Raw genomic sequence first — 24,832 nt, forward strand, 5'->3', positions numbered from 1 at the left:
TCTGAACCTCCCCCAGAGCACAGGGGAGATCCCTCCCTGCGCAGCGGTGCCCTTGGTGCTCCTCCCACCTCCCACTCGGCACATATTCTGGAGGGATTCCGGCAACTTTCACAGTAGCTGGCAGTTCTACACTCTCCCAGGCAATGGCATTCTCTATGATGTCCCAGAACGTGGCAGGTACAGGGATCAGGAGACAGAACCAATTGATGGTAAATGCAGTTACACAGCATTGAAGACGTTACATGTCTGCTTCATGTTCCTCATCTGTACTATGTACTTGCCCACTTTGCAAGGCTCTTGGAAGTAGTTCATGTCTGACTCCACTGAAACTTCCCAGTGTTGGAAAGTACTATTCTGTCCAACCTGACTTATAGTTCAAAATGTACTATATTCACAGCCAGCAAATTTATGATGATCAAGGACCATTAATTAAGCTCACCTGAAGGAAAGGTACCTCAGAAAAATTTTGTCTTTCCCCTTTCTTTCGATCACACTGTTGCCAGACATGGGCAAAGCCTGCAGCTACGGGAGATGGACCTACCTTATTGTGAGCTGTTGCCAGTTATCCTTTCCTCACATTCAACATCTTGCAGTTCTATAACCTCTACTTTAGAATTTCTTCGTTCACACCGCACATTAAAAGGCACGTGGGGGTCCTCAAATGGCCCATGGTCAGCCTCACGGTATCCCTCGTAGGAGGGAAAGCTCCCTCCCCGAGAGCTGTGGCCATGCACCGCAGGGTGGACAGCAACAGTCACTGAAGCCGAGGCAGTCACAGTAGTGATTGGCTGGCAGTATGATGGTCCTGCGGCACCCACCGCCCCAAACGCCGGGCTCCTCACGCTGTGAGAACGAGCCCTGTGGCCCAAGCGATCCCTGTTGCTGGGTCCAGAATGCCCCTCAGTAGAAATTTCGAAAGCGTCCCTGCGAGGGCGGTAAGGAGGTGGTCGCAACCCTTCCCTTGCTTCCCGTTTGGGTTGTCTGCCCTGACGCCAGGCCTGCTGCTGCGTGCTGGACTCCGGGTTTGATTGCAATCCGGGACTCGACTGATGCCTTGTCTCTGGCTGAATCACCTGGAGAAGAGATGCATGGTTATGCCTCTGGCAAAGTGAGGCAAACAAGTACTATGCTTGCTTGTATTCTGCACTGAGAACAATTACAATAATGCTGTCTTGGTTCAAACTTTACAAAGGTAACGATTTTTCCAGATAGTTGTTGTCTGAAGTTACTAAAGCCTGGAAAGCACACCTTCAGAAAAACACAGGGTGACAGCTAAAAACACTATTGTAAGCTTCCTAAGTACCAGCCCATCTTTTGAAAAGGATGGGTGACAAGAGCTTGATTTTAACTCATTCGACAAGTAGAATTGCAGGCATTTGGAAAAGGCTCTATTCCACACAGGGTACATACACAGGATGTTAGTAGGGCAGTTTGTATAGACTGCAGGAATCTGTTTTCTGATTTCCGTAAAAAGCGTGAAGCGCAGCGGCCACATCAGTCAATAAACCGTGACCAACTTCAAATGTGGCTGTGCTTGTACCTACTTCTAGGCCTCTGCTGAACAAAACCAGATCCGCATTGCAGCTCAGCATGCAGCATCAGCAGGGGTAGGAGACAGAGGTTTTTCACTGTCCTTTGAAATCGCAGTTATGTCAACCCAGTAGCAAGACGCAACAGGCCCAAGACTTGGTAGAACCCTGTAACTGTTTTCTGGCTCTATCAATTTCTCCCTAAATTGTACTGTCAGAGAGAGGTATATAAGATGGTGATTCACAAGGAGGTGTGTCGAAGAGGCCTGGATCTTTTTATCTCTCCCGTTCTCTCTCTGAAAACAGTCATCAAACAGACTGAGAGCTCTCTCTTGTGGCTGGTGCCAATATCATGTAACAGCAATTACACACACCAAAGACCGCTGCTTTCATACCATCATTTTTACCCCCAGCTTGATTCTTAACGAGAGGACAAAGACCTTCACTCCCTGCTTACAAGTTCTGGCACAAAGTCACAAAGCATAATCATCCAGAAATACGAAAGCTTTCCACAAAAATAAATGGATTTAAATTAGAAGAACTCCGAGCACTCTTCTTGCCCTCTTGCCAGTCAGTACATGAGCTACTTACAGTGGATCTCGCAAAGACAGGATTCTCAGTGGCTTCCACTATCACTTGATGAACCGGTGCCCCAGGGCCTTGGGTGGCCTCATACTGATGAAGCTCTTCACTGATGCCGGACACTGTGGTTTGAGAACTGTACTCTGAATCAGAGGAATCTGAGCCATTATTCGTGTGCCCGGGTGGCAGTGCAAACCTCACGATGCTTGGGGGTGGCTCGGGAGATGGCGTGGGCAATCTATTTCGTCCATTGGCTGGAGAAATCTGGTAATGACAATGCATTCATTAACATCAAGTTGGCGTTACCCTTTTAATCACTAGTGATGGACACAATTGTTCTTCTGCCAAATACACCCTCCCACACCACGAGAACCTCAGCACCAGTTTCCTGATGAACACTTAGACTGAACTAAAAAAATTCATCAAAGAAAAAGAGACAACAATCTCCATTTGTAGATATGTATGTAATCAGGATTACGCAGATTCTCTCGGATATCATAACTTCAGGAAGTGTATGAACACATGTGTGTGCATGCACTTGCTCTTAAAAACACAGTATGTGGACTTCCCTCCTCCTTCACCATACATTAACAGTGATTTCACAAAATCGCCTCAAATGTGTATGCACAGTATGGTTCAGTGTTTACTTGCAAAGAGAGGTGGACACACACATAACAGCAGCATACATTGTAATGAACTATGCACATTTACACTGCTTCAGTAAGTGACAGGTCATGAATATAGGAATATAAGAGATGACACAGTGGTGTCAAAACTGGTTTACTAATACTAAAAAAATAAATACTTTTGAAGTATTACTAGTGCTGCATAGTGTTTTACTCTCGTACATATAGACATGAGGCACAGCACACTGATTCCACTAATAATGTGATGAAGACAACCCTGCGCAACAGTAATTGTGTTAACTACAGAGCAGGTAATGAAAAATCAGCAATCAAATACAAATTTGGTAACTATGAATTCTCTTTTGCTGGCCTTACACTTTATACTGTACAGTCGTCGACATCTAAGCAATGCCTTCTACCCATCAAAAACGTTGCTTGAGACAAGCAGGGAGGGGTGACTGGACAGGGGTGACTTGCTGGCAGACCAGTCATAGTTATCAAGGTGTGGTCTGTGGACCACCACTGGTGTGTGTTGGTCTGCACAGGCCTTCTTGGTGGTCTGCTCAGTTAAATATTTTGAGGAAAGCAACAGAGGCAATAAGGTAGGAAAGAAGAAGGTATGTGGACAAAATGAACTGCCTTTTGCAAAATACTGGGGATAATAGGTACTTTACAAACTAGTTTGCGTATCACATTATGCCTTTAAAAGCATAAATGATCCTATACTTGTATTGAGTTTGCTGATTGCAGCCTCTAAAAGAGTACTACTAAAACACCTTTAAAAATGTTAAGTAGAAGAATATTATCTAAATTACAAACAGGACTTTAATACAAATTTTAAAAAAGAGCAAGAAATTTAAAAAGTGAAAAATCCAAGAGAATTTGAAGAAATAAACAGTTTCTAAAAAAGGGAGATGATCTAGGGGAGCAGGGGCATAGACACAGGATTATTCCTTCTATTGACCATTAGTTTTACTGACCTCAGGGTATGGTCCAAAGAATGAAAGAAGAACAGGAAGCAGCACCAATCCATTGAGAACTCCCAGAATGGTTAAGATTGCCAAAACAGCAAAGAAATACCTTAAGTAGGGTTAAGGGGTTTGGTGGAGAGAAGAGCCACAAACATTGTTAGAAATAAGGGATTACAAATTACTCCTCCATAGGCTAAAATAATATATATGCTAAACTAAATCTAAAACCCTACTAATGCTCTACAAAATAATTGTATCACTTTACATACATAGAGATAAGATTTTTTTTTTTACCTTTCGAGTTAGAGAAGCTACATTCCACAACCCAAAGTGTTAGTTGATAAAGGAAAGAAAAAAATTACTTTTGTTAATTTCCCCAAATCTGGAAGCATGTAATGTTATTTATGAATGTGTTACACAAACACAAAAATATGGAATGTGCACTGAATAGCTGAATGGATTGAAAGCACAAATACAATGAAAAGGGGCCCCCATTAGTGAAAACCCAGCAGAAGCAAACAAATGAAGTGAAGGGTGTAGAATTTAAACAATTTAGCCTAGAAGGAAAAGAAGCCCTCTTCTCCCAGCGGCTAATCCACTGTGAAATGCTTCTGCATCTTACAGCAGAATCTCTAATTAAATCTCCAGTGTATCAGGTAAGGGTTTCCCTTGCTGTTCATTAATCACAACTTTCCGCCTAGAATTCTGTGAGTTCCAGTTTTACCAAATAGCTTGAACTGCAACCTTTTTATAACACAGGAACCCGCTTTCTGCAAAGAAAATGCTGCCCATTCTATAGCAAGCTTCAGCATTGTACTGAGTAAGAGCACTCCACAATGGCAGAGCTGCATTGCAGGCTAATCTTTTGTTGAACAATTTAGCATCTCTGAATACTCTTGTTTTGCGTCAGCCAATTCAAACATAAAGGCTGAAGCACTATGGAAGAAGAGGAAAGTGCACAAGTGGTTGTCCTTTCCCACCACTGAGGGCTAAGGTCTGGGATCCTTCATGAATACCAAGGTAAACCTGTCAGTAAAAGGAAAGCCTTGCTAGTTGGTATTCGGCACAGCTGGGGCTCAGACTAAACTTAAGGCTGCGTTGCAACTAATGATTTCAAGGACTCGGTCTTGGTAAATTCCTGGAGGAGAAGGCAAAGGAAAAGAGTGGAGGGCAAGTTTGCTGCTAATGGGTCTGCTGATTACATTGTCAAGCTGGCAACAAACTTTACTGCCTCCCTGTTTCCACATCTGATCAAATATATCAGACTCCTGTAAAACTACAAATATCCTGCTATTGTAAACATTTGGGAATTTCTGATCTGCATTAGCAAAAATCAGCAAGTCAATCTGCTCCATTAACATAAACCACCAGAACTTTATACTCGGACAGAGATCAACAACAGGCATTAAAAACATTTGCATCTCATCCATCTAGCGCTAGGATAAACAGGAGGATTACAGCTCTGACCACTTGGTGTATACAATGTCTGTTAATTTACTTAATCTTCCATATTGTCGGACTAATCTAATGCTTTCCGGAAGTTTGGGATCTTCGTTCGCCCACTATAACAATGCTCAGGCTCCCACAGTTTATTTTATTTTATTTTTTAAACATGGCAAACTAAAGTCAGATTGTGCTAGAAAATGAGAAACTGACGGCCAAAAAAAGTAAAATAACGTAAGTTGAAAAGTTGAATGGCTCATTTTATAAACTGAGAGAACATTCAATCCAAATTTGGTGTGAGGGGCTGCTACAATCTTCCATTTGCTATGACACGAAAATACGCTTGCCAAAATCTCAGCTGTTAAGTAGGCAAGTAGCACACCAAATATACCCCTGTAAATTTAGGTTAAATCTATAAGTAACCTATATGTCAAAGTGTTCCAATCCTTATGAGATCAGGCCCTAAAAGAATAATTCTACCTTATTTCTTCAATACCAAAAAAATATATTAAAATATACTGACTTGGGAAAAAATAGAGATTTTATTTCAGGACACACAGTATCTGTTATAGTAATAATCCTCATGTGGGTTTCATGAGGTCTAACTGCAAACTCCCTGCTTGCTTCAAATATCTTACATATATAAACAAAAAATCTTGATATTTAGCAGCCATTCTCTCAGTTCCTGCCTGTGACATTTTGTTGTTCTTGTTGTCAAATGGATGTCAGCTAAGTCTAGTCATCTATCCAGCTTATGTCTACCTAAGCAGTTAAGTCATCTTTCAGAGAATTTTTATTTAGCCCAGCTCTACCTCAGTTCCATTTTAGGGCTTGGATTTTTTTTTTTTGTGGTGCTGTAGTTTGTGACAAAGAACCTAAGATTAGCCATTTTGCAGAGCTCCACAGGTTGTCTGGAATAGAATAGGATCTGTTTCACTGCACTTCTCAAATTCCCCTCTACAGAAAACTTGCTTTCCTCTCATACTTGATGAATTCACCTTCTTAATTAAATTCACAAGAAACAGTCTGCTTGTAGTTCTAAACAGAAGGGCCTTCAGGCTTTGCTTTACAAAATTTTAATACGAAGTTCTGGGTTCATAATTATGGCTCCCTAGCTCCCAAGCAGGGATATTTTTCCTCTCCCTGTTACACACTGCTGTAAACCTCACATAATGACAGAAGGATAAGATGTGGAGAGAGTCACTCGCAGCACAGTTGCAGCATGTTTGTAGGTTCACGTGTCCTTCGCAGTCCAAATGTTGTGTGCTTGGGAAGTCCAGAGGACCTAAAGGTTAAAGGTCAAACCCAGCTACTACTGGACAATACTAGATGCTTTCAATTGACTCAAACCCAGAATTAGCAAACTTTGCTAAAGAGGGACATTTCTGTGTTCTTTCATGCTGGGTGTAAGATTTTCCTGGAACAGATTTTAACACCAGCAATGGAAACACTACCACGTCTAGCATGTAACAAGGAGTTAATAAAACAGAGGAAAAGCAGGACCATGATGTAAGCATGCTTGACACACCATGCATAGTAATAAAATGACAGATACGCCAAAGTGACTAAAAATTAAAAGCATGCCTGATTTAATTTTAAAAATTAAGCTATGCTTTACCTGACAATAAAATCAAACTCTGATCCTGCGAGCATTAACACTCCAAGCAGAGTGGACACGGCCCCATCCAGCACTGGCGCAAACATGTGTTCCAATGCAAGGACAGCCCTGTGGTTCCTGTCTCCTATGGCAGTTAAAAATGCCTGCAAAACAATGAAATTCATTTCATTACACAGATGCACGCAACCTTCCAAACAGCCTCTCACATAAAACACACTTTTTTTTTTCCACCGGTTAATTACTCCAAGCCATAGTTTATTATAAAGCATCTCTGTTGCTGGCTAACCTTCAAGAGAAGGTCTGATTGTGTCAGTCATACCACACAGCTGCTGCTGAAGTCTCACAACCAGAGTAAGCACTGATTACAGACCTAGACTGTGGTATTAACTTTGGAAATGATGCCTGATTACATCCGTAGGCTTTTGTCTCCAGCTCTGCTTATTTCCACCTGCAAAGAATCCACTCTATGGCGAAAGCACTTCAGGTGTTGAAATCACAGGGCTACACCTCTCACTCTGGTGGGGCCATGGCTTCCAAGACTTTTGTTAACACTTCCATTTCACGCAAAGTAAGTGTTTTTGCGGCTTCTGCTACTTCAAAGCTAGTGGGCCTATAGGTAAAAAAATTGCCTTAGGAACGGTGCTGAACACAGTGGTGCCTGAGCAACACTTTTGACTACTGAAACGTCTTTCTCCTTCCAACTCCTGAGTGAACAAGCTGAGTCAAGAACACTCAAATGTTGTTTCGTATGAATTTGTCTTCTTTGTGCGTGACTTAATGGTTTAAGAACACAAGTATCTGGTTGGTCTTCTTCCTGTGATTTATAAGGGCTTTTTCTTCAGTGAATTCTCTACTGCCTGCTAAGATGTAGGCTCAGGCAGCTGTCTTCCTCTTGGTCCTGGAAATAAGTCTCTCTTTTCTAGCAGCTTATTTTCACTTACCTGACAAATGTGGGGTGAAATCAGTCAACGCATTAAAAAGTTACTTGGTGGGACATGCAGACCGAAAATGGGTACACTGTGGAGTGAGATTCCCAACCCTCACTTCCATAGTTAGCCAAACCATGTATCATTAATCTTTAGTATTGGATTAAAAGTGATCCATGGAAAATTAATGGATCCAGGACATTTTACATTCCTATATACATAAATGAATAAACAGTCCCCCTCAGGGTAAAGGCAGCTGTCAATGAGACAACTTACACAAATGGGAACTATGGGATCTGATCCACAAACATACTAACAAGTTCTAAAAACATAAGTGTATGTCTGTAATTAAACGATGTGTAGCACAAAACTTGCTATCAAATCGGAATTTATTTGCAGAATTAAAAAAATGAGGTCACAATTCACAAGTGACAGCTGAGAACTGAGCCACAAGTGGACTGTGAATCACTCGTTTTAAACAAGTTCAATTAACTGTATCATGGAACTGTACCAACAGTTCCAGCCCTGACTTTTGTGTTTATGCAATGCTGGTTTGACTGTTTATGTGCAGGAAGTTCTGTAAAGGCCAGTACTGCTGCTATCATCTGAGGTCTCCTAGGCATTCTTTATTTAAAGCTTATGTTTGAAAGTTTTTGACTCCAGAGTCAATGTGAAAAAAACCACAATTTTCAGTTTGCTTGCCATTTCTTTCAGCCACAGGTTACTTATATATGTTTTTTTAATTTCTTCCAATTTAGAAACAACTGTTTTGTTACCTTTTTATTCAAGTTTTCCTGGATTAAATTCTTCAACTCTAAGAAACTGTCATTTCTTTCTTCCTCTTGTACACCATTAATTTCCAACAGTTCTCAAACTATTACAAGTCCTAGCAAATAGGCTTACCTCCAAAAGCCTAACTATCCACAGCAGTAGGTGAAAAAAAGATATTACCACTTCAGTTGCTCTTTAAACCTACCCGACTTCCCCTACAACTTTTCTTAAAATTGTTCTTTGCACCCTGCTATTTTATGTGCCAAAACTCTATACATCATCTACAACATATTCCTGATATTTGGCCATCTCCAATGTGCTACGATTCCCGTTAGTTCTCCTCGCTTTCACACTGAGACCAGATCCTCTTAGCAGTCTATGAGTCCTCCCTTTGAGTCTGAAATGCCCACCGCATTCCCATACAATGTCACCACCACTTTTCAGCCCTCTTCCTTCACTTCTTTTCAGATTGTTACAGCACTAATATACTAATGATTATAGAAGACTACAAGCACCTTCTCCCTGCAATTACATTATACTGGGCATTCTTAAACTATTCTGAAATACCCATTAGAATAGCCTTATAGGAAAATTACTTATGTTGAGTGTGCAGAATGTTGGTGAGATCAGCAATGACATTGTCAAATATGAACACGGAAAAACTTTCTATGCCAAATGATACAAATATTCTGTTGTCAAACAGAGTTCTCAGAACCGCTCCCTTGCAAGCGCACTGTCACTTCTACGTACTTTTGCACATCAGGCTGACTAAGCTGCGTGAGTAAGCACACTTGAGATTTGGACACTTGACCATGAAAATGTTCAAAATCTTTCTGTAAAACACACCTTTTCGCCCCTTCTCCGCTCCTCCTTGCCACACAGGACAACTCTTTTGCTATAGACTGCATGTCTGTGCCCACTACTAACAGCTGAAAAGGAGATGCAGATTTTTCAAGTGGAAAGTGAATCCAAATACATTCAAGTTGTAGTGGTCCAGAGAGATCAAACAACACTACACGTAATTTTGAAAATCTCCTTCAAAGTCTTCTCTTCCTCAAGATACAGAATCTACATGCTGCACAGCATTAAGGTAACCATAGTGTGCCTGCAGACAAGGACCAGGAGAGTCTGGACTGAAGTACGGTGCATTAAGAGGTCTGCTTTGTCTATATATTTGCGTCACTCAGATGAGTAGACATTACAGTTAATGTATCCCCTCTTAACTCTTGGGAGACTCAATAAGAGGGAACTAAATCATCAAGATCAACTCCACTCTATCAAGACGAACCGAATGGCACACGAAATTGTGACCAACCTCCTTGTGGGGATCACGTCACTGACTCAGGAGATTAAGCAAGGATTTGTGATCCTACGATTGCCACCATTTTATTTTAAAACATTTTAAAAATGCCTCCTGATTTTACGTACCAAAGCAACATGAACAGTGAATTCCACGCCAATGCCAACAGAAGCAATCAGGATAACCACAGGCACTGCGCTCAGCTTTATTCCAATTAGACCCATCATGCCAAACAGCTCCACGGTCATCAGAGCCAGCACCACCACCTAGATGATTTCAAACAGCTGTTAGTAAATTCTTATACTCCAGAAAAATTAAGAGAAAAGTATTTCAAAACAACATGTGACATACTCCTCAAAGCCATCCTATATTCCCAAAGACAAGACGCGTTTCCCGTTTCATTGTGCTCAATGGCAATGCTTGTTAATGAGCCAGTTTAAATTATAACTTCCAAGAAGCAGTTAAGAGACCAAGCATCAATTTAACATTGGGTACAATTTATCAGTGATCATCACATTCATTTTCTCTTTTTCACCTGTTTCTTAGACAACTCTTCCAGAAAAAGCAACTTTCAACGACCTGTACTGGAACTCTTTTTGTGGAACTGCAAATATAAGTGAGGATGACTTTTGAGTAGGTTTAAAGTCCAGAAGAAAGTGAGTGCCATAATCAGCTGATGAGTCTCAGGTTACAGAGCGGCTCTGAGCTTTTAAGATACTTAGTGGGATTGACACAAACAAAGTGAATGGTTAAATCTAAGGGAAAGCTTTTATTTTTCTTTCATCTACCTTGTAAAAAAAATGAGGAAAAGGGAGTGGAGGGAATCTGTAGAATCAACTTTAGAGGTTGCTAAAGTCAAGCAAGAAAAAAAAGATAGACACACTTATAAAAGCAATGGTGGACTCTGAAAATAAATGCCTTTTCCTAGGGAAAAAAGTATGCACTACAATAAATGATTTTATAAGCTAATGAATCAAGAGTAATAACATAAATTGCTTGATTAAGTGCTACAAAAAATATTCTAGACTAAACATTTACCTTTTAACATACCTGTCGTATAAACGTACATTACAAAAAGTAGTAACTGTTTTACGCTTTTCTACTTCTGGCATTTTATAAACTATATGATAGTTTATGGAATTTAAACACAGGAACATCATCATTCAATTTAACTTGAATGTTTACTGAGAAGCTTATGGTGCCTTGCAGAAAGCACGGAGGAGTATTCTTTTCAGTTTATAATTTTATAGCTCAGTTTTACTCTTTCCACAGTGTGTACCGTAAAACAACCACTTCAGTTTTTCCAGAAAGACTGAGTTCAGAAATCAGTGGGAAATTTATGGGCAAGCTAGTCACAAGCAACTGCCTTGAAAAATAGCTGTCTGACAAAAGGGGAGAAGGAGTAAATAATCATTTTAATGTTTAATAAAGGTCTTAATTTTCCTCTGTCTTTATTTCTCATGTTAGTGTGCATCTAAGTAGGGGCAAAAGTTTACGTACTTTTCCAAGAAATCTTTAAAGCTGCAAAAAAGGTGGCCAAAGGATTAAAGCTATTAAGGTTTGTACCTTTAGCATGAACCCTACCCCCTCAAGTTGAATAAATATATAATGAATGATGCAATATACATACTCCACCAGAGGCCCAGACATAAACAAAACCTTCCCGACTACAGCAAGAGCTATGCTGAAAGGAATTTGACTTCAACAAAGACCCTTATAATAAACTTACAATGATCCCAGCCGTCCAGGGGTTTAGGAGGAAGAGGGCACACACAAGAAACGTGCAAGCCAAAACCACGCTAATGGATAAGAGGAGCCAGTGACGAAGCCCAATGTACTGCTCCCAAAACAGAAACGGGTAACCGTTCGGGTAGCTGGCGATCCCCAGGCTGGTGTAGTTACTACAGATAGCTCTCACTTTCTCGATAGCCTCCACAAAGTCAGAAGTTTCACGCAATCCATTGAGGTAGAAAGGAAACTGAGCATATTCTATGGGCTCAGCTGCTGGAACTAGGAAAAAAGATAGCAGTGTTAAAACGTGTGTTTGGAAGGAAGAAGATACACAGAGAGCAAGATTAGCAATGCTTTGTTCACCACAGCAAAATGCTTAAAGGTGCTGAATTTAAATTTTACTTCTCTTTAACAAGTGACATTTCAAAAAACTCCCCGATAAATTGAAAGCTGAAATAGTACAGGAGATGGCTGCTTTTTAACATGCAGTGCAGTGGGATAAACAAAGTCTACATCAAGGCTCCAAACAATTCTATAGAACATAACAGACGTATTTCAATAAATGTATTTAATCCTCAACAGTGGTACAGCATTTCTTTCTGCATACTTGGCCAAAAATCCCTAAATGCAATATGAAGTAGGAGATCACATCATATTAAGCATGTTGTCCAAATGCTCTTCTCCTATGCAGGTGCAGTTCCTCTGAAATCAAATGCCATTTCCCTGAGATTACTTGTGGTCCACTGACACAAAACTAGAGGAAAATTATGCTCCAATAGGCTGGTTGGTTTTTAAGATTTCCATTGAATATATTTTAAGTCAGATTCAGAAATCCATGTTCAGTGCAAAAATCCATGCAAATGACTGGGAAGAAAAAATCTAATATAAAAGCAGTAGTTTACTAAGGAAATACATAACTTTTTATCCTTTAATAATTTGACAAACCATCACTCTCCACACTACTTTTAGAATGTAACACTCAGTCTACTGTACAAGATGAAAAAAAAAAGCTTCCACAACAAGCCTTTTTTTACTGTCGTTGTGTGTTCCAGACCCTGTAGGGTCATTCAGTTGACTTGCTAAACATGATTTGCCCTATTATAATCTCAACTATAAATTTTCATTAAGACAAGATTTGGCTCACTGCCACAAAGCTCTAGGGTTCAGATACACTGAAGCACAGCTGATTGCCCAATCACATTTCCAAGCATACCAGCCCTCCCCTACATGCCCTCTCCTCTTCCTCACTGGTGTCCCAACTAGTAACTTTCTCAGTAAATGGAAAGCTGAAGCAAAGCAACCCAAATTGGCACTGGTGCTCACAAAAACAGTGAATTGCAGAGAACGGGACTGCTCCTCTAATTAAGTAGCTCTTTGTACCGTATCAGTGTTGGTTCCTTAGCATATGAGCTAACCTGATAAAAATCCTTCAGGTATTAAGAACTGAGGATAAGCATGATACAATCTCAGTGATGAAATTTCACAATGACACAAGCATGAATTTTGAGCAATCTCGAGGCTTCCCTCACAGACGGAACTATCAGGTCACACTTAAAAGCAACGCTTAGTATAAATTCTTAAGAGCTTCAAACTGTTACAAAACGCATTTTTCAATATGATTAAAACCCTGCTGTGGTGTCACATTTGCAAGGGTGCACAGGTCTCCTAAGACCAAAAAGTAACACAATATATTCTCCTGTTTAGGCTTCTGAGCCCTGTGCAGCATCAGCCAGTTACAGAGTTACCAGTTCTTGAGGGAAGGAGTGGGGGCACTTGTATAAACTGTAAGACATTAAGATGAAATGCTCCTTACTTCTCAGCCTTGTTTCTGGCATATAGTCTGCTTTGTCGTGGACCCACTCTGGGCGGTGAGGCCGGATGTTGGCTTGCGAGGCAGCATAGGCCACAGGGTCGTTGCTAACCCAGGCCGTCAGGTAGATGTAGAAAGCATTTGGGTTAATGATTCCATCTGCATCCACCAGACGCTGTTTAGTCAACTGCAGAAGGGAAAAAATCAGAAGCCTTTCAGAATGAGCTTTGCTTTCAGGGGTCTTGCTGTAAAGCTTTCAACAAATGGCCTGGAGATGCCACATATACGGGAGAAGAAAAGCAAGAAAGTATGATTCTTTGCTTGAAGTAAACTATCAGAATAATCTAAAAATCTACAGTCACAGTAGAAAGTGGTTATTTATAAATTAGTACTCATATAATATTTACAATAACCACTAAATCAGCAGATGGTTCCAGAACTGACTGAACCAATTAAATCCAAATTCTGAAAGCCGGCAGCCAAGAGTGAAAAACAACCAAGTCGGAGAAACATATTTAAAGACAGGGAAGGAAAATCTGGCAAGAGTCCCTATACATGTCTGTGTGCAGTTAACCTCTGTTGTTAACACTGAAGGAAATGCCACCCAGTAAATGGAGGAGAGCTATAAAAATAAAACAACATCTGTATAAATTTTGCTAACACTTGCCTCCTATGACCTACGTATTCAGAAAATGCCCAGCATCAAGAAAGCAGACGAGTGCCCTGTGTTATTTGGGTCACTGTGGGCAAAGGCATCTGTGGGGTAAACAGCAGTGGTACACTTTTAAGGTTCTGTAGCCAAATCCTGCACAGCTAGAGCTCTCACAGAGGACTCTGTGGGTGAAAAGTATTACTGGGGGTTTTTGTTTTGTTTATTTAAAATCTTGGCTCAGATCCAGTTTCAGGTCTTTTTAATGAAATGAAAAACAACACTGACAGCAGTTAAAAAAAAAAATGGATTCCAAGGATCTGGATTCAATTAGTCCACAGGATATGCAACAACTGTATGTCTTCAAGCTGTCTCTGGAACTGCACAGTGCAGCGCTCAGCCCCTGTGGGTGCACCACACTTTTCTCCCTCCCAGGCAGAGGAAATTATATCAGCAGCTGCAGTCCAATCGCATTTGTTCCACAGTGTACCTGGTACATTCTGCTGAACAAAATCTCACTGAAGTTTTTCTCAACTCCCTTTCTTTGGTTAATTCATAGCTGAAGCTTCATTCAAACCTGACAGCATGCTACATGTTGCTATACAGCAGTGTGTTTCAACAATGTATTCTGTAAATCTGTCACCTTTAACGCCAGGAAAAAAAAAAAAAGAAAGACAATGAGCAGATCTGCCAAGAAGCTCATTAGAAAGACTATTTTTTCCTGCCTGAAAGCACAGCGAGTCAATGACAACTTCAGGAGAGAAGTTGGGTTATTGCAGAATTCCTTCTTAAGACATTTGAAACCTAATTTTAGTGTAAGGAGTCAAACCTGGTGTATTTCCACCTATCAATGGCTACAGCAAATGGAGTCAGGTGCTGTAATAACCTTGCAAAAGAACCTCAGACATATTTTATTTAGGGAGCTCAAAATAATGCCATTCTTAGTCCTACAACAGTATAGCTGCATTTAGTGATGACGGTACAAGAATATGAATGATATCAGTTCCCTTCCACTATCATTCACCAGCATCTTTTCTTAAATGTTACATTTTGCATAAATTGGCAGAAACTAAACAAATAAACACAAATGCTTGATTCGAAGCCACAACAGAAAGCTGGGAAAAGGTCAACCCTATATGCCAATCTGATTCAAATCAGAAACAATGCCACTTAGGACAACAAGGCTCATGTTTGCTCTGTCTGGCATAGGACCAGACTCCATCTACCTCTGGAAGCAGCAAAGAAGTTTTCACAACTTCAGTAAGAACTGTGTGTCTGATATAGGAGCAGCACCAAACACACGCCAACCAGTAACAATCAAGGGCAGACATCCTGAGTCTTGATTTTTTGAACACAACACACGTCAGACTCCAGTTAACACATGGTTTCAGCAAAATCAGGGAGGCCATGCAGTAAGGTGTTAACTTGGGCGTTCAAGTCATCAAAAAGAAAAATCAGACTGTAACATGCTTTCTGCATCTCTCCCCAATCCTGATGACAATATGGACACTGGTACAGTACCTGGCTGATGTCAATGGGCTTTGCTCGGTTGCCTGTTTGTACCAAGAGTTTGTAAGCCAAAACAGCATCATCAGATCCATTTTTGTAATTGTTGTAAGTGATCTTCCCAGTTTCCCAGTCACTGTCAAATGCATCCTGAAGTCCTGAAGAGTTAAGGGAGGTAAAAGGAAGACAGAACAAGCAGGTAAGCAATCACTCTTAGGAACAAATTTCAGTAGGAAGAAAGAACTCTTCTTTTCATAGCTGAGTCCAGAAGAAAATTAGTCTTCTGCTGCCTCCTAAACCTGGGGCTCCTCATTTACTGTCAGTGTGTGTGAAGATAAAATTACCAGTTGCATGTTCAGTATTTTGCTGAAAGAAAGGCTAGGCAAACAAGTGCAAGGAGAAACCTCAAGAGTCTTCCCATGTTGTGCAGACCAGCAAAGCTAAGCTAGTAAGCTGCAGATGCAATGTAAGCTGGTGCAAACGAGCTTCCCCTGCTCAAGGCAAAGAGATCTGGGATGGAATAGGACCCTCTGATCCCATGTCTTTGCTCAGAGTCTTTGAGAACAATCTAGTGCTCTGCTTGGACTAGCATATGGGTGTTTTAAGCTTGTCTAGAATAAAAGGTGGTTTTCCTCATCAACCACAATTCCAGAACCATCACACCCAGAACTCCATAAGCAAATTTGCATTAATCATCTTTCATACATGCCCTTCTGAAACAAGGTGTAGTCTTGACCTGAACTGGATGGTGCCAGAATAGAAAAGGGCTAAGTTCAGTAATGACCCAGCTTCACTGTCTACTGTGGACTTAAAACCAGAAGTCATTTAGTCGTTATCTAGAAGGGAAACATTGTTCATATTCCCCCTCCATCTCACCAAAATCCTGTCCAAGTGCACTGAGCCACAGAGAAGGACACACACCGCTCTCATTAGCTGCTTTGGGCTACTGCAGAGCGCCGAGGCTTCTACGATATAACCAGAAATTCCACTACAAGGGGAAAAAAAAAACACACTCAAACTTTCAACTTCAAACAGCAACTCAGCTGCTCCTTGAGCACAGCGTGAGTGAACACGATTTTGTCAATTTGTTCCATCTGTTCAACTTGTGCAGCTAATACAAGTCGTGGGATCTGCTGCCAGCACATGTAAAGATCACAGCCAACACCTATTCACTCTCAACTGTTATTTTCCTCCTTGCCACCCTTCAAGGGGGAGGGAATACCTCACAGCACAAATTTGGATCAGATTTAGTACAGGAAGCCACAGCCCAGTACAAGGAGACTCTGTGCAAGCAGATGACAAACCACATGTCCATAGAGGGGAAGGAAAAGGCTGGAGGAGTGGTGGTGGAGGAAATCGCCGACCCACCTCACAGCTGTGCTGAGGAGCCATAATGAAAACCGTCACCACAGATCAGACAGGCTAGCTACAGCTGTATGGAGATAAGAGCACTGGAAGGGAAAATGCACGTGGACAACACTGCCTCTGGGCCACAGCACCCGCTTCCATTCACAAATTCATTCTCTCCCCCTTGTTGTCTCTCCTCCATGTTGTCCTGCCAAATTCCACCGGCTCGCGAAACCAACAGCCTGAGAACCAGGTGATGAGAGAAGCCTGACAGATTTCTGCACGCATCCCTCCAGCACCTATCCAAGAAGAGGATAATTTGCCACCAGGTTACTGGCATCACCAAGGACTTCAAGGAATCCTTCAAAAATGAACTGTTTGACAGTGCCCTGAGAGAGGGAAAAACCACCACTTATGACATGCAAAAATACCCATTCATCCCTCCTGCACCAAGTTCAGCTCCATGTCAGTCTTTCAGAAAATGGCCAGGTAAAAGCACTTGTGCTATCACACCAGTCACATGAAAAAGGACCTTGCGAGGTTAAGAGGAAGCTGTTGAAAAAGCACTTGGGAAATAAGGAGACCATCTAAGAATACCTTAACTTCAAGTGGCTCCCTTCCGCAGTAGGAGAGCACAAATTGCTATGATAGACAGCCTGTGGAACCAGAGCTTTCACACTAACATCTAACCTCCGTCAGAAGGCTCCACAGACACACAGTAACAGACACACCAACTGCAACAAGACATTACCAAATTGCTGTTGCAAGGTACATCAAATGAGGGCATGTACAGTTAACATTACTGCAGCAGGTAAAAAACTCATCTCCCTCTAGTCTTTCTGTCTGGCCTGTTCTCACAATTTAAGAGGTTCTCACATCACTCAAACCCTGTTCCCTTTTGTATCTTTACTCCTCAGCTGGCTTAACCACTTTAAGTGCTGGGTTTCATTATCGAGCTTGCTGAAACTGAAAGTCTGTAAAAGAATACCCAGAAACTACTATTAGTTGTGCTTAATTTCTAAAGGATGTCAACATATCGATAACTAATATTTCCCACAACACTTTGAAATTAATAGCAGAGTCGCTGCTTTCTAGGCAAAGAGTACTTTCATTATCAACTGTTCATACTAATCATTTTAGAAGACATTCAATCTTTCATAAATAAGATTAATGAAATGTTTCTGGGCAGAAAGATAAAAGTAACTTGCTGACCTCTTTCTGCAGAAAAGTTATAAAAATTAACAGAATTTTTAATATCCTACGTAATGGATTTTTCATATCAGCAGTGTCTTCTGCTTAAAGCTTCACAAGAAAGTGAAATCCTTCAAAATTATGTGGTATGCAGGAATTGGGGTGAGAAAAGAATTCCTACTGACTCATGCGAACAGCTGGCCCCAAGAAACACCAGATAAGATTATCCTTTTCAAAACCTAGCCTAATTACAAGCCATCAGGGAAGTCAAGCTACCTCATTTACATTCAGTCGCTTACAAAAACAATGTTAATGTTTCCAGTTTAAATGAATGATTAGTGTTAACTCTTCTTCTGTTTGCATTTTCAGTAACAGGAAATATACTAACATGATATGATACGAGAGAAAACAAAATAAAAGGGAACCTCTGAAAAGAGAAGTGCATTAGACCAAAGGAACCCCACTCCTAATGTACGGCTAAGAGCAAGGACGCATTCTTGATAAAAACTGCTTTTGTTCACAAGCTATTGCCTCCCTCATTCTGCGAGACAAATGTGTGTGTGTCAGAAGGCCATCTTGAGCTATTAATCTCTAGTGCTGAACTCCCAGTCAAGTTGGCAGGAATTAGCCACGAAGTTCAAAGTTGTTCCCACTTTGGTCATCCTGCTCCTCTAGCATGTAAAATGCACCAGTACAACTGTTCCCACCTCACAGAGGATGCTCCCTGAATCCAGCTTAAAACACTACCTTCTTTGTAAATTCTGTTCTTCCCTTCCCTCCCCCACTATCAGCCCCAGTTGGTAACAACCAGCTATTACTCTATCAATGTCTGCACTTCAAGATAATTCCGTATGACAAGCGTGGCAGTTTTTAGTGTAACACTTTAGTTCCCCTCTGTTAACACCAATGCCCTGTACCATTTTAAAACATAACTTCTTTCTATTGCTCCACTTCAACATCCTCCTTCTTTATATATTTGTGAATGTAGTATCACACTTTGCAAAGACAGCCCTGTGTCTTTACAAAGAAAATGGTTTGTACTAACTGTCTGTCTCTTAGGGAAGGTGAGGAGGATGGGTAAGTGCACAGACCTAAATGCTCATTAGTAATCATAAGGACTAACTCTACCACTGTGGGTGATCAACAGCTCAAGCAACGCGCCTTCCATCACAGGGCTGGCACATCCACTTGAACCACCACAAATCACTGCTTCCTGCAGTATCCCTGACCATTATTCCACTGTAACATTTTAGCTCCATGCACCCGGCCAGCATGTCCCAGGTACCAGGAATATTCCCAGATTCTCTACTAGAAGCAAAACAGAGGACAAGGAAGAAGGATGGGGAGGCTCATGTGGGCTGAAAGTGAAGTATGTCTACGGGAAGTAAAAAGAGAATAGGATCACCCCCAAGAGAAGAGTAGATCTGGAAAGCTCACAAGTGAGCCTGGACTTACAGGACAGAAAGAGTGACGTGCAGGCCCTTGGCACGAGGCCAGGGCCACACAACAGCCCTTAGGATGAGGAAGTGATTACAAAGAGGCCAGTAAAGCACCCAAAGTGGAAGAGGTTCAGGAAAGCACATAAGGGGTCCAAGAGAGAGGCAACGGGAATATGAGCACCCCTGGAGCAACACCAAGTGGGCTATCCTCCAGAGTGTCACGCCAAGAAGCCAGAAAGGGAGCAGACCCAAAGGTACCTCTTCCCAACTCTATTGCTGGCAAACTGTGCTAGTACTAGTACAGCACTAGTACGTGAAGATCCTGAACACAATCTCAGATTTCCATTTCCCTAACAGTTTTGGGGATGAGGCAGTAAGGTGGAAGCAGGGACATCAGACATATTTTTTCCAACTGTTTTGGAACAACAACAACAAATACCCACAAAAGGTACAAAATAACTTGAAAAAGCATGTAGAAAGATGCCTGCTTAGAAACCTAGTAAGGTTCCAACCCAGCAAAACATCTAAGCTATGTTGAATTTTCTTCTTGCCAGTAATACCTCCCCTTACAGCTCAATATGCTTATGTGAGCAAAATATTTTAAGTAAAACTTCCAGTAAGTAGACTGTAATGAATGGATCCAATATATTTAAAAACCATTAAAAACTCAAAGCTAATAGCTGAAATACTGCTTTGCATGATTTATTGGTTTACTAAACACACAGGAAACTTGGCCATTTTCTTTAGATGTCACACTTAGATGTATCTGCTTTCCTAATGCTGCCTGACATATTTTCAGAAGAATAAAATGCCTCAAATACTAGGAGTTACCTACACATTGTCTCAAAATCACTGGCTCCACTGGGCATCCATAAACGGTTAAGGTTAAAATTCAGAGTCTCACTAGGTGAGCACGGTTTATCTTTCTGATGGCAAAAGCCTTCTGGAGATTCTCCCAGCAGAAAGACAGGCAGGACAGAAGTACTCCTGGGCAGAATATGCTTGCTGTTAAACTTGCTCAGATGTAAAAGTACTACTCATTTTAAGCACAAAACAACTTATTTGTCTCAACATAGTTAATTACAGTACCTTTAATTAGCTGATACCATTACAGTAAAGCTATGCTTTCTCTTGTCTTCCTCTGCCCCATTACGACTCAGTACAGAAAAAACAGCACCACAGAAAGAGTAAAGATACTTGACTGGAAATCTAGAATGTATAGTAAGTTCCCAATCCAATAAAACACAAAAACCACACTGAATTTTCTCCATGCCAGCAGCTCCAGCTGAAGCCAACAGGATCACTCGTGTTGGAAGTTAATCCTGTGCCAAAATACACTGCCAGACAGGGACTTTTCATTTACTGTTCTCAAAACACTCAGCAAACATTTATTTTCCCAAGACAGTGGGCGATATTTGGTCATTAATTATAAAGCAGAACTCCTCATTAGCTGCTTAGAAATTAATGGCATCAGACGGCCTCTCATGGATATAATCTCTTAAAGCTTCAAAACTGTCTTAGTGGGGAGTAAACTTAGCCACAAAGAATTTAAGTGATCTTCTAGAGGAACAATGAGTCAATGTGCAAGTTTGGAACAGCACCTAGGCATTCTCCCTCCCGCTCAAGGTCTTTAACTGTGCGACTATATTTGAAGAGGGAAGCATTACTAGCACAAACAAGTGGTTACTACTGTAAAATTAAAAATGTTCATGAAACTCTCTCTTACCTTGCAGCCAGTCTCGAAAATAGTGCAACCACATTTTGGGAAGCTGCTTATCCTCTTCCAACAGAACATACGTAACATTGCTGAAACTTCTGTGGAGTTCATAAAGTAAGTGCTGGACATTTGGATAGTCTGCTTTCTGTGTCACAATATACATGTTGTAGAATGAAAAGTACTTGAACTGTGCGGCAATGAAGTCATATTCTCGCGTTTCCCGTGGTACAATGTCTGTGAGATCTAATCCATCCCTCACACGGGTAGTTCCATAAAGGCTGAGCCCAAGTAAACCCAGAAAAAGAAAAATAACCACAATCTGCAACAGAAAAAAGAAGTGCATTTGGTTTTAGGTTTCAAAAGAAACTAACAATTCATAGTGACACATCACAAAGACAGGTTCAAAATTAACAACCCTCAGTTGACTATTTTAAAGTTTTTATTTCTGCGTTTTTCTTTCTCATACATATACACACTATAAGGCTATGCTAATTTGTGCTTTATTGAAGGAGCTCTGCACTACAGATGAAAAATTTATATCATAATGAAGTTTAAAAGTAGCTTTAGTTTCACTGTTGACAAGTTTATGTTACTGAAAGCCACCAAAACCCCCACTCACAACTTACACTTGAAAAGTAAGTCTCTACAACACCTGCAAGACAGATCTTTTGAAGTATGAAATTACCAGTAAAATTATAAACAATTGTTATTTCAAAACGATTCTATTTATTCCTGATTTTTTAATACCACTGCCAGGATAATTTTATTACTGGGTAAGACAGAAGTCTGTTTTTGAAAAAAATGTAAATAGTTCCCCAACTACCTTAGCTTTTGGTTTGAGGAGGAACGGAGCATAATGCTTTTCTGCAAATGATGAGAGTGTCCACTTTGTACAAGGTGGCTCAAGGCAATGCATGCTGGAGTCTGAGAATTGGGAAAGCAAATCCCGCGTCGAGCTTGTGCTTTCTGGGCTCTGGCAGCTAAGATTATCTTGTGTCACAGTCACTGGCTGCACAGATATTTCTGAGCGAGGCTCTGCTGTGGTGTAGTACACCTGCGTATGAGGATCGTATTCTGTGCGCAACTGCACTGTAGACTGCATTGTAATCTGAGTTTCATGTGCAAAACTGTGACTGCTGTATGGGGGTGGAGGACTGTAGCAAGTATTGTCGTTTTCCACATAGGCTTGAGGCTCAATCTGAATCACTCTAGTGACACACGGACTGTAAGAGAAGAGAAAAAACATCTGTTTGCATGCAGATAGATCTTTATGTTAATCAGTCTAGACAGGAAAACATGCTTCCACCTGAGACTGCTTCTACAAGTAACAAATGGTTTATATTAATTAAATGTAAAGCTTTATTCTGCACCTTTAGGTAACATTTCTCAGATATGGTTCAAAGGCCTCTGAGAACATGCGCACACTTTGAGTGCTCAGGAAAGAATGAACCAGCATCTGCCTAAAGATACTGACACCTACCCACACTACCACTCCATTAATTACACATGCTAAGCAGATCAATAACCAGCTAGCTGCGTACAGGCTGAATGAACTGTATGTGCGTGAGTTTGCATCTACATGCCCAAACAAAGAATTAAGCTATTTACATCCAAATGTAAACATCTGACATACTGACTTCTTCTGTTTAGAACTATTAGAGTAACTGTTAAATAATATTTGGGCCTTCTGGATAAGATCTCAGACTTTCAGGAGGCAGGTTGAAACCACTTGCCATACACTGACTGAATGTTTTAAAAATTAAGTAAACACATGCAAGCATTAATTCCTAGGAGGAAGAACAACATAAAGAGACAAAATTACAGAAGTAATTGAAGCATTCTTTTTATTTTAGTCTATGCAAGATCCTAACAGATACATAGTTCATTAAAAAATAATAATAAATTTCAGAGACAAGCCTCTTTCTGTAAATGAGAAATTACAAACTGATAACAGAAAACAGTATTGGAGATTTTTCCCCATGTGGACAAGTCCTACAAACACAAGAGGAATTCAGAATGTTGCCTACCTAAACAAAGTAAGCTCTCATTAACTGCATGTCCTCACATGTAAATGGACCCAAATGCTGATACACATCTGGGACAACTTTAGATAAGTGAATAAATGGAAGATTTGACTCCCTTGTTTTTCTGAGAATCAGGGTTCCAAAATCTGAGCATATTAAGGCATCCCCTGCAACTATGATTGAATCAGAAACAGAAATTAGGACTCCTGGCTTGAGTTCAACTCCCTGTTCTAACAACACCCTCAAAAACAAATTTAAGAGAGTGCTTTCTCTCCTCAACATTAAAATTAAAATGTCAAACTATGTCAGTTCCTAGGTGGGTGTGGAAGGCTGATGACACAAGGTGGATCTCCACATCTTGGTTATGACAGAAAGAACACGTATAGAAATGTAACTGATCCTTCTAATTGCAGGCGAAAGCAAAACCTAAGGTAAAAATAGACTTGATTTCTAAGCAGTGGCTCCACTGATGAAAGCAGACTCCTCCTTGCCCCACTCCATGCTCAGAGCTGGCTACGTATAAGGTAAGAATCTGTGTATACACTCTTAGAATGGCAGTACGACCATTCTAAATTACGATTACAGCCATAAGAGGAACTTTATCAAGCATTATTCTGTAATCGTGTGGATCATCCTGCATGCCTCACAGTCCCATGAAAAAATTGGCTGGGGGAAGTAATTGTATAGTTTGTGCATTATGTTTGGATATTTAAGTTTAGAGGTATAAAAAGCCTAAAAATCGAAGGTATAAAAAGCGTAAAAATTAGCATGTAATGATTAACTGTAAGTGGCCTTCCAGTACCTTAAGGGGGCCTACAAGAAAGCTGGTGAGGGACTTTTTAGGATGTCTAGTAGTGATAGGACTAGGAAGAATGGATTAAAGCTGGAGATGGATCAGTTCAGATTGGACATTAGGCAGAAGTTCTTCCCCATGAGGGTGGTGAGACACTGGCACAGGTTGCCCAGAGAGGGGGTGGAAGCCCCATCCCTGGAAGTTTTCAAGGCCAGGCTGGATGGGGCTCTGAGCAGCCTGATCTAGCGGGAGATGTCCCTGCCCACGGCAGGGGAGTTGGAACTAGATGATCTTTAAGGTCCCTTCCAACCCTGACAATTCTATGACTCTATGAAGTCAGGCTTCCCAGTAGCCCAAGTTACATACAGTTTTCCAAGATTACCCAATACCAGCCCTGGAGACCTTGCAGTATCCTGTAACATTCTAAATATACTTGAATATATTCCTAAAGCATGGATCCTCTATCCACTTTGAAAAAGCTGTCCTTCAACAGTCAAAATGAACATACACATGAAAAAAAGGGAGAGTGTGACAGACACAGAGATGTCTTTTAACTTTTCCCTTCAGGCAGGTAAAAAGCAAGGCAGTGAATGTAAGCTACTCACTAGCAATGAAATCATAGCAGTAACACATTGATCATGCTGCAATGAAGCACTTTCACTCCTGACAAGGAATGGTAGCACCAACTGGTGACCATAAAAAGGACACACCTTGTACATCAATCTAGCTCATGCTCTCACCTTGTAAAACAACAGAATATATCCAGTCTCCTGTCTTCTCGACGATAAAGGTCCATGCTGAGGATAGCAGGGAAAATCAGTAGAACCATAGCAAAGTTGAATACCACCACAACTGCTGC

General features: G+C 40.9%; 1 protein-coding gene across 1 annotated transcript; it reads right to left on the minus strand.

The window, feature by feature from the left end:
- Positions 1 to 542: 542 nt before the first annotated feature.
- Positions 543 to 24,832, minus strand: PTCH1 (patched 1; the record flags this gene model as incomplete). Its single annotated transcript, XM_009877941.1, has 11 exons — positions 543 to 1,073; positions 2,121 to 2,375; positions 3,718 to 3,817; positions 6,770 to 6,912; positions 9,895 to 10,032; positions 11,496 to 11,776; positions 13,311 to 13,494; positions 15,478 to 15,620; positions 21,166 to 21,475; positions 21,980 to 22,379; positions 24,714 to 24,832. Coding segments are annotated over 11 exons (2,604 nt in total), but the record flags the coding sequence as incomplete, so codon positions are not given.

The sequence above is a fragment of the Apaloderma vittatum genome, unplaced genomic scaffold, assembly GCF_000703405.1.
Source record: "Apaloderma vittatum isolate BGI_N311 unplaced genomic scaffold, ASM70340v1 scaffold10740, whole genome shotgun sequence".
Taxonomy (NCBI): Eukaryota; Metazoa; Chordata; class Aves; order Trogoniformes; family Trogonidae; genus Apaloderma; species Apaloderma vittatum.